Source organism: Merops nubicus, unplaced genomic scaffold (genome assembly GCF_000691845.1).
Source record: "Merops nubicus isolate BGI_N331 unplaced genomic scaffold, ASM69184v1 scaffold36784, whole genome shotgun sequence".
NCBI classification, from domain to species: Eukaryota; Metazoa; Chordata; class Aves; order Coraciiformes; family Meropidae; genus Merops; species Merops nubicus.
In genome coordinates, this window is record NW_008602870.1 from 707 (window position 1) to 10400 (window position 9694).

General features: G+C 44.7%; 1 protein-coding gene across 1 annotated transcript; it reads left to right on the top strand.

Moving 5' to 3' along the window:
- Position 1: 1 nt before the first annotated feature.
- On the top strand, positions 2–3722 carry RPL15 (ribosomal protein L15; the record flags this gene model as incomplete). The annotated part of the gene is made up of 3 exons (XM_008938495.1): positions 2–170; positions 1134–1270; positions 3374–3722. Coding segments are annotated over 3 exons (612 nt in total), but the record flags the coding sequence as incomplete, so codon positions are not given.
- Between the last annotated feature and the right edge of the window lie 5972 nt (positions 3723–9694).

The window sequence follows — 9694 nt, forward strand, 5'->3', positions numbered from 1 at the left end:
GGGTGCCTACAAGTACATCCAGGAGCTGTGGAGGAAGAAGCAGTCGGACGTGATGCGGTTCCTGCTCCGCGTGCGCTGCTGGCAGTACCGGCAGCTCTCCGCCTTGCACCGAGCCCCCCGGCCCACCAGGCCAGACAAAGCTCGCAGGCTGGGATACAAGGCCAAGCAAGGTAACGAGGCCCAGGGAGCAACTCCACATGCTTCTTTAAGTGGTGGTAGGACAGCACAATCTGAACCTTAAACGTTCCCCAAGAACCTGAATTGTTCAGCATGAAATTAACTTAATAAACGGGTTAAGTTGGTAACAGTGCCCACAGCCCAAAACCTTCTGGGGTCATTTTGGTGGGTGGAGATCAAGTGGGCTTTGGCTTTAGTTCTTGTGCTGTGTTGCTGCTGCAAAGCTGGCCTAGGTTTGAGGGTCCTCCTCTGCCCAGCCAGCTTTTGTCTTGCATTACTTTGTCTCTGGTACAGCTGCATGTAAACAAAGTGATGCAAGTTTGTACTGTCATTAGAAAATGGTTACTGGTCAGTGACAGAAACTAGGGGAAAGCAGCTGTCCATCTGTAACTCAAGCAAATCCTTGAACCCGTGTGCTTGCTCATTGTGGAAACACAGAGCTAAAAGTTTATTCTTCTGTTCCTGTTTGTGAAGTGCAATTGAAACTTCATTGCAATGAAGTTTCCTCATTTTTCAGTGATCGAGTTTCCACAGGGTTTGTGGGTGGCTTATGCTTCAGCACTTTGTGAATTCTGCTACCAGAATATGGGATTTTCAGTTTGGACCATTTGTTTTGTTGTTTTGGGGTGGTGGTGGGGTTTTTTGTTTGGTTTTGGTTTTTTACAGCATAGCCATAGCTCTTCTCGATGTGTTTGGAAAGTGCCTTAAGCTCTGCTTTGGAACTAAAAAATGATTGCGACAGGACATCCCTTCCTTGGTTGTAACAGAAACAACAAAACCACCATGTGACATCTCCGGTTGTAGGTTTTGGTGAGGACGGGTATAGTGACATCATTTTGTAGCACTTCATGTGAGGTTTGGGGGGCTGGAAATGCAGCATGGGCATTGAAATTGTCTTGCTGTGATTTGCACTTGCTACAGAATTCTTGCAGTTGCTCAGTGACCGTTTCTTTTAGGTTACATTATCTACCGTGTCCGTGTCCGCCGAGGGGGCCGGAAGCGCCCGGTCCCGAAGGGCGCGACCTACGGCAAACCCGTGCACCACGGCGTCAACCAGCTGAAGTTTGCCCGGAGCCTCCAGTCTGTAGCAGAGGTGACTCTTGGTTATTGCTTAGAGACGTGGCCGTAGGGAGGTTTTGGGTCTGTAAAAGCTGGAAATCCTCAGAGACAAAAAAAAAGCCAAACAGCTGTTTTGTTAATGTTTTGAGTAAAACAATTGTGAATAGTGATGGCAGGAAAGCGGTAGAGTGTCTTGAAAAGGTGGATGGAGACAATTGGAAAGACTACCCAGACTCCATGTGGGGTCTGGGGGAAGCACTGCTTTGGTGGTTTGTTGGAGTTCATAGTGTATACTTCTGAAGTCTGCCCCAGTATTAGTAATGAAAAGCAGATATGTATATCTAGTATAAACCCCAGTAGATGAAAGAGTTGGGCATGAGAAATAATTCAGATATGCTAAGGTGTCTGACCTCGCTCGTGGCTAAATCCCACCTTGGTGTCCCCTGCCATGCTGTGTGGCACCTGCTTTAGGTCATGGGCCTTTCACAGGGTACAGATGAGCTCCAGCCTTAAGGTCTGTAGCGCCAGTTTGGGTGGTAGGAGTGCAGCACAGTGCCCTCAGCTGTGTCCTGGGGGGTCTGAAGGCAGCGTGCCAGAGACCTCCTGGGTCTTTCTGAAGAAACTGCTACTTCGCAGGCACAAATATTGGTGGTTAACTTGTTTTCAGGTGAGATGCTACCTGCTGAAATACTCAAAGTGGAAACTTGCATTCTGTGGTATCATTTTAAGTTTCATGTCACAGACGTCATGTTGAAGAGACGTAGTTCTCACCTTAGAAGAAATTCCTTCAGTGGGCTAGAATTATTACTTGTCTGTACTCTCAAAAAGGAGACGTTGTGAAAGCATAAAAACTGCTCATTACCTTTCCATCTTGAAGCAGAAGACTTTTCTGTTCCCAGGACTTCAGAAATATTCCCAGGTGACTTCAAGCAAGATGAATATGGAGGGGTTTTTAAAAGGGAAGAAAACCTCAAACTTAAATGGGCCATGCCCATTTAAAAGAAACATAGATGATGAGTTTAAATTAAAAATACAGTTCTCTGTTTTAAGTGCCCATGACGTGTTCTTCAGATATGGTAGTCCCAGGTATCTGGTGGCTGGTCACATGCTCACTTGTGGTGACAGGTCAGGGAAGAGGTTATTTGCCCTCAGTTTTAGTTTGAAATTTTCTGAATCTGTCACACTCTCTTCTGGAAGATGTACGTTTTTCAGACAGAAGTGCAGCAGTAGAAAACCTTGGTTGTAGGTGGGTGTCCCCACAGAGAAGCTGGTTGGGGATGGCTGATGTTTCAATGTGTGATGCATGTGTTGCCCTCGCCTTGAAATAAGGGTGCCACAGCTGCCGAAGGCAGTCGGGTGCCGCCCAGCGGGGCCGGCAGGTTGGGCTGCACTGGGATAGACGATGGGTGGGCTCCCTCGGGTGACACTTTCCCATGGTGATGCTAAAATCCTACCACTAAACACCTTCAGTGCTTTAAATAAGGAGCATTTCTGACAGGAGAGGCAGATGGAGTTGGATAATTGATATTTTCTGCTTTGTTTTGTTTTCTAAACTAAGACTGCTTCTTTCCAACCACAAGTGAGGGGAGGAATAGCAAGCACTCGTACACCAGCAGTGGAACAAAGGCTTGTTACATCAGCTCTTCTTTTTCTCCTATCAGTACAGGCTTATTCTCTGCAGAAATGTCTTTCTCCCCTGTAGCTTTGGATGTGCAAATTCATCAGTCTTTCATAACTTCCCACAAAAGATTGTTCGTGGCCCCAGGTGCTGCTTGTGGTCTTAGTGTTCAGGTTAAAGTAGTTTTTAACTGTATTTACTGCTCAGGTGCTTCTGCGTACAAAGTAGTTCTTTCTTTTGTCAACCAAGCACCTTCCTGACATTCTTTAAAACCTGTTCTGTGTAAGAACCCAAGCACCTATTTTTAAATTTTTTTTTTAATACTGCATTCCTTTCAGATGTTATTTTTCCTAGTGTCTTTGCAACAGGAAGGGGGACAGTTCTTTTAGGAAGAGAGGATTTCTCAGGGCAAACTGAAATTGCTAGCACTTATAATATTTTAGGTTTGATTACTTGGGGTTTTCTGTGTGAAGAGAGCCTGGCTTCTGTGATTTTACAGCCTTTTATTTTTTCCTCTAGGAACGTGCTGGCCGTCACTGTGGGGCTCTGAGAGTCTTGAACTCGTACTGGGTGGGTGAAGATTCCACGTACAAGTTTTTTGAAGTGATCCTGATCGATCCCTTCCACAAGACCATCAGGCGCAACCCTGACACCCAGTGGATCACCAAGCCCGTCCACAAGCACAGGGAGATGCGTGGGCTGACGTCGGCCGGGCGGAAGAGTCGTGGGCTGGGCAAGGGCCACAAGTTCCACCACACCATCGGTGGCTCGCGCCGCGCGGCCTGGCGGCGGCGCAACACCCTGCAGCTGCACCGCTACCGCTAGGCTTGTACCTGTCACCCTCTAATAAAGCTGCTGCGGGCTGTCACATCTAACAAGTGCTTCTGCTGCTTCTTCATTTACGGGGAGAAATGTAGAATTCTCCGGTCCCGTTGTTTCCGTGTTTGAAAGGCTTTTGAAAAGGTAACGTGTGGAGATTGCGGGCCCGAGCAGAGTTCTGTGGTGGGTTTCGCTTTTGATGGAACTGAAGACACGTGCAGTGTGAATTGAAAGCCTGATGGCTAGTCTGTGTTCTTTCTGTGTGCTCTGAGCCTACTTCACTGTCTGTAGGTCGAGGTCTCTGTGTCCTGTGCTTAGACCAAAGGCCAGCTTTGATCTTGTGCAATGAGATGTAAACTGAAAGTGCTAGCTTATTTTTTATAGGTGATTAAATACTAATGGCAATTTTATTTTCAAGTTCTGGGGTTTTTTTTGGTATGTCTTCAGTGTGAAGCCATCTCTTGAGCCTGTGTTACCTGCAAACATCGACTGAGCACAGAATGGGAAGGTGAGGCTTGCCCAGGTCATTAAAGCACACTGTTTTAAACAGAGAGACTTCACAAAGAACTATGTGATGCTTAAGTTGAATAATAAAACATTGACTCAAATAGGTGTTACTTTGTTGGTGCAAGATTCCAGGCTGGTCATTTTACAATTTGCAGTGGATACAGTGTTACTTAGATCTGCCTTTTGCTACCAGGACAGAGAAGGTTTCTCTGGTGTTAAAGAGCTGCATTCTCATTTACTCTGCATGGTTAGGTGGTAGAAATAGCAACATTTGGATGACAGACAGCTACAATCGTAGCCTGAAATACATTAATCTAAATTTTGTGTAATTACAGTGTGACCTTTTGGCATGAAGTCAGCTTGCACATAGACACTGAGAGGAGAATAGTGGCCGTTTCTGGTAAATCAGCTGTACAGCTGTCCTCGCTTCCATGGATTTTGTACCACATCCAATGGGTAGTGGTAGGAAAAGGGATCAACAGGAGATCCAAGAAGTAGCTGTCTCTGGAGCTTCAACTTCAGATGTGGAATGATTAAAAAAAAAAGAAGTGCCGGGACTGAAAAGTCCCAAAATTTGCCTTCCAACTAAGTAACAATTTGCTTTTTGGTTTAAGTTCTTGTTGGATAGTAACCTGAAGAAGAGACTTTTTTGGCAGTGTGTTCTTAAAGCCAGGAAGAACAGCTCAAGGTGGCAATCCTTTCCTGATGCGTTTTGTTTGGCTCAAAGAAGAAAACAGAAATCATCTGTTAAAAAGAAGTGCCATCTTCTCTAAAGAAGGTAGATTTTTTTTTTTTAGCCTTCCCCATGAAGTAACAGGAGTATTCTTGAAAGCTGTTCCTGTGATGGTGTAGGACAGGAAGTAGATGCTGATAGCCAGACTTGCCTGAGGTTTCCCCTTGCAGTCCTGTAGCCTTCTGAACTTAAAAACGGGGAAATACTCCATTCAAATTTGAGTGAAAGCTCCTGGTGAAAGTGTGTTTAAGGGCATGGTGTTTATTGGACTAGATAAGGAATTTGAAACAAATTGTGCTGTCTTCAAGGGGAGCTCTGGGTACCTGTGGCTCACCCCAAGTCTTTGGGAAGTCGGATTTCCTTTGCATCTTGTCACACTGGAAGCGTTAGCTTTGTGAAACTTCTGGGTTGGAGGGGAAATGTCACTGCTGTTTTTGTGTGAAGAGGAAAGGCAAATTATTAAAGTCCGTTTTAAAAAGGCAAAACATTGAGGAAACCCTCTTATCTTTGGGGTTGTTAGCTTGGGAAACTGGGCTTCGAGGGAGGTTATGTGATCTCCGCTTTTCCTATTTGATGAGTTTTGAACCTGTTGTGCAAGTTCAACAGATACTGTGTTCCTTAAAAGTCTGGTGAAAATCAGTCATTGGAGACAGCCCTAGTGAGAGGCTGCTAATTGAGTTCAACCCTCCTGATGCACCAAGGGTCTTGCCTGAAACACAGATACTAACCTGTAGCTGAAGGGGGGAAGGGAGAGGAAGCATCAGGAATTTTCACTAGTGAAATTTATTTGGAGGGAGGAATCCAGTAATCCATTTCCAAGCCATCTACTGGGCTCTGCGTGCAGGACTGATGACTTCTCAGTCTGAACGGGCGTTTTGGACATCATTAAGGGTGCTGTCTGGTTTCTAGGCAAGACGAAATGCGTACGGCAGTCCAGCTGCGGAGAAATGGGGCTGTATGGTACCAGCCTGTTTAGCCTGGTGCCAGGCACTGTTGAAGAGTCAACTGTAAGCTTTTCTTAGGCTGGGTTTAATTTTTGTGCAAGCTGCCTAGATCACTGAGCCTTTGGTAGAAGTTGAGGGCATGGCAAGTAACTCAGCCCTTGTTAGAAACGGATTCTGCCCTCCTGGAGGGTGGGATATGTAAAAACAGGTTGTGTTATTTAACGTGTTCTTCAGATAAGCGAGTAGCGGACTCCCCCGTGGCTAACAGAAGAGCTCTCGGGCTGGCAGCACGCGCTGTGTTGGGAGCACCTGCTCGCTAATGGGCGCTGAGTGCAGCTGCTTCCTCGGCTGTTCCGAAGCTTTGGGGGGCTCTGGCCCGGGGGTGCCAGCGTCCTGCCTGTGGTAGGCACGGGTGCTGATGGGGGAGGTGTTGGCTCCTGTCCTGCCGCAGCAGATCACTGAGTGTCACTGGTGATTCTGTGTGGGTCTTGGAATGAAGTGATCAGCGATGGAGGAAAGTAACAGCTCAGCTTGCTCACTTGGCTCCATCCTTGCAGTGCAGCAGTTGTTGGCTAGCCTTGACCTAGTGAGATAAGTGACTGCATGTGAACAGCCCCGTTGAGCTAATGAATTAAAAAGCTAGACTCCAAAAATAGAGCCTGATTCCTACTTTTTTTAGTCTACTCACTCTCCAAGATTAAAAACACCATCTCCAAGATGAAAAACACCATCTTTTTTATTCCATTGTACGGCTCTTTTCCTTTACAGTACACACAGGTCTAGTTCTGAGAGTACCAAGCGAAAATACCCAGAGTGATGGAAACGCTGCTTCAGCCACAAAAAAGCAATTTGGATTTCAATTGGGTGCTCTTTTCTGGGGCTTTGAGTAAGCACCAACTTTTTGATCCAATCCTTTTCAAGTAATTGCTTGAAATGTAAAGCCGTATGAAAGGATGGGGAGCCTGTGGGTTGTTCTCCTCTTGTGTCAAGGTTCTGAATCAGCCTCAATTTAATAATTACACACGGAGTGTTCAGCTTGCAAAGCCTAGCTCCCTCAAGTTAGGAAGTGCCTGAGTTACACTGCTTATGCAACCTTTAATTCAGTGGCTACCCTGCTCTTACTTAACATGCCAGAAGAAGCCTCTGGCAAAGCCAGGGCTGGAACCCAGTTCTTGTGGACCTCTCGTTGCTGCCTGGAATTTAAGAGAGCATGCTTTTCTTCAGTATCAAATACTGTTCAATGAGACCATATAATTAAAGGCTCTTACATAATGAAGATGACATTTAATCTCATTAAATACCATCAACTCTCTATCATTCAGGGAAATGGATATTTCTGGGGTATCCTGGAGATCAGGGAGCTCAGTGGGAGCAGATGAGTGATTAAATTAATCCTGTCTCTGTTAAGATTAATGCCGGCTGAGATTGCGCTCTTGGGTGGAAGGTGGTTTCCTTCCAAGTCTCCTCAGGTCTCCCCATGCTGCCTTCCTGGTACCAGGCTTTAGAAAAACCCATGCTAGTTAATATTGGCCCTAGCTGGCTCCTTAAGGGTTGTGTCTTGTGGCGAAAGGGTGGTGGAGTCATATGTCTGGACCCAAGCTGACTGCCCACGTGGAAGCTGAGAAGTCCCATTTGGAACACAAAAATCAAGAGGCATTTTGAAGGCAAAAAAGAGGAAGGTGAAGCAAAAAGAAGTGAACAAGTCAGCTGGCTTCCAGCAGTACTTGTTAGTACCCCGGTGCTGCCTGGTGACAGAAGCACATGGCAGAGGAGGCTACAGCTAGCTAGGATCCAGCAGGGTTCATCAGCCAAGTTTGTGTGGCCCTGTCCCTGCAGGATACGTCTGGCTGGACCCAGGTCTCCGCAGCAGAGAACTAGCTCCACAGGCCTGGTCTCTGGTGCCAGCCTGAAACCTTGACAGACCAGGCAGTGGCTGCACTTTGCCAAACCCCGAGCAGAAGGAAAGTTCTCTGCTGGTGCTCTGAAAGGCACTACGCCCAGCACTCAAGCCCTCCATCTTCCAGGCCTCATCACCAGGCTGGGTGTCCATAGCCAGAACCGCGGCAGGAACCAAGACCCTGTTGCACTCTGCGCCGTGTTCACACGTGGAAGGAACATGAGTCGCCACCCCCACAGAGCTCGTCTGCTGAGTGGAGGAAGTAGCTCATTATCCCAGTGTTCACTCAGTCATCTATTCATACATTTTTCTTCCAGCATTGTTTTTCTGTGACTAACAAGCAATTACTTGAACCCTTTCCTTCTATGAGAATCGTGGCCCTTCAACTCATCCGCTGTCACAATCCACCTGCCTCTCGTGGGTTTCATGATTAGTCAGGTAAGTCCAGATAGAAAGTTGCACAACCTTTATAAATCACGTGTTCTGAGCTTTGTGTTTTCTGTTCGTTCAGAGCTGTATATAAAAATGATGAATTATAAGTTGCTATGTTGCTTGCAACCATTTGGAAAGCAATTTTGCCAATGCATGGTTAAACAAAGTCATAGTAAAGCTTCAAAGTAGTGAAACTAATAATAAATTTTCTTTGTTTCCAAGTTATTGCTATAGGTGTTGATGGAGAACATCTGCTTATGATCTTTTTTACAGAAAAAGACAAAGTAAGATTCAGCTACACCATGAAAGTCAAGCACAGACATCGCAGAATGTTAGGGGTTGGAAGGCACCTCTAGAGATCACTGAGTCCAACCCCCCTGCCAGAGCAGGACCATCTAGTCTGGGGCAGGTCACACAGGAACGCATCCAGACGGGTCTTAAAAGTCTCCAAGGAAGGAGACTCAGTTAACACATCAGTTAACTGATATGCATCAGTTTACAATTAAAAATTTGGGGAAAAAATGTGAAAATAAAAGTTACTTTCATGATTTTTTAAAAATAAATTTATACATAGTTTATTTATGCAAAATACGTTATTCAACTGGTTCTATCGAATCTGGAGAATCTAGCTCCAAATCTCCATGTAGATAATTTTGTTTCTGAGAGATGACTGCTCATGCTTTCTTAATAGGCAGAGACTAAAATCTTGTATGAACTGATTGTGAGATACAAAGTTTTTCATTTTAACAACAATACTTTGTACCGGGAAGATGATTGTTGCTGCCCTTTGTGTGTGATACACATTTTTACGTTATACTTGCTGCTTGGGTTTTGGGTCCTGTTCTACCCAAGCAGCAATTTTAAAAGCAACAGTTATACCACATCCATGGGAAACACAAAATAAATTAATTACTATAATGGGTTATGCAGGAAACCCAGTTCTTAGATTTATGTTTTATGTTGCAGAGAAGAACCTACTGTGAACAACTGAATCACTGTTTTGACTCCTGAGGCTAAATTAAAAACTGCTACAGTTGTTGTTTTCATTGGCTAGCTTAATAAAAAATACAAGAGTCATAAAACTATGGAAAACATATGGCATACATGAGCTCTGTTTTTTTCAGTTATGGTCCCATCCATTTAAAACTGAAAACTCTAATAAAATGATTTTGGCTTCTAGCAGGTACCATCCTGGCAACATTCTGAAGTTTTAATTTGCTTTAAGAAAAACAATAAGGAATTAAGACTTTTTTTTTTTTTTTTTTTTTTGAGCCTAAATAATTTTCTCAGCCAAATTATGACTGTGGGAATGAACTGCAAAAACGGAATTTCGTCCTGATAAAATACAAATACTGAAAGTTGATGTGTTTTGCAGATTTTGCAAATTGTCCTCAAATTATATTAATTTCATTACAGTTTGAATATTGAATTGCATGGTCCTTTCACAGGAACTTTGTAATAGCAGTAAAAGCTGAACCAATTTGATCGTATGCAGAGGAGTGAGACAG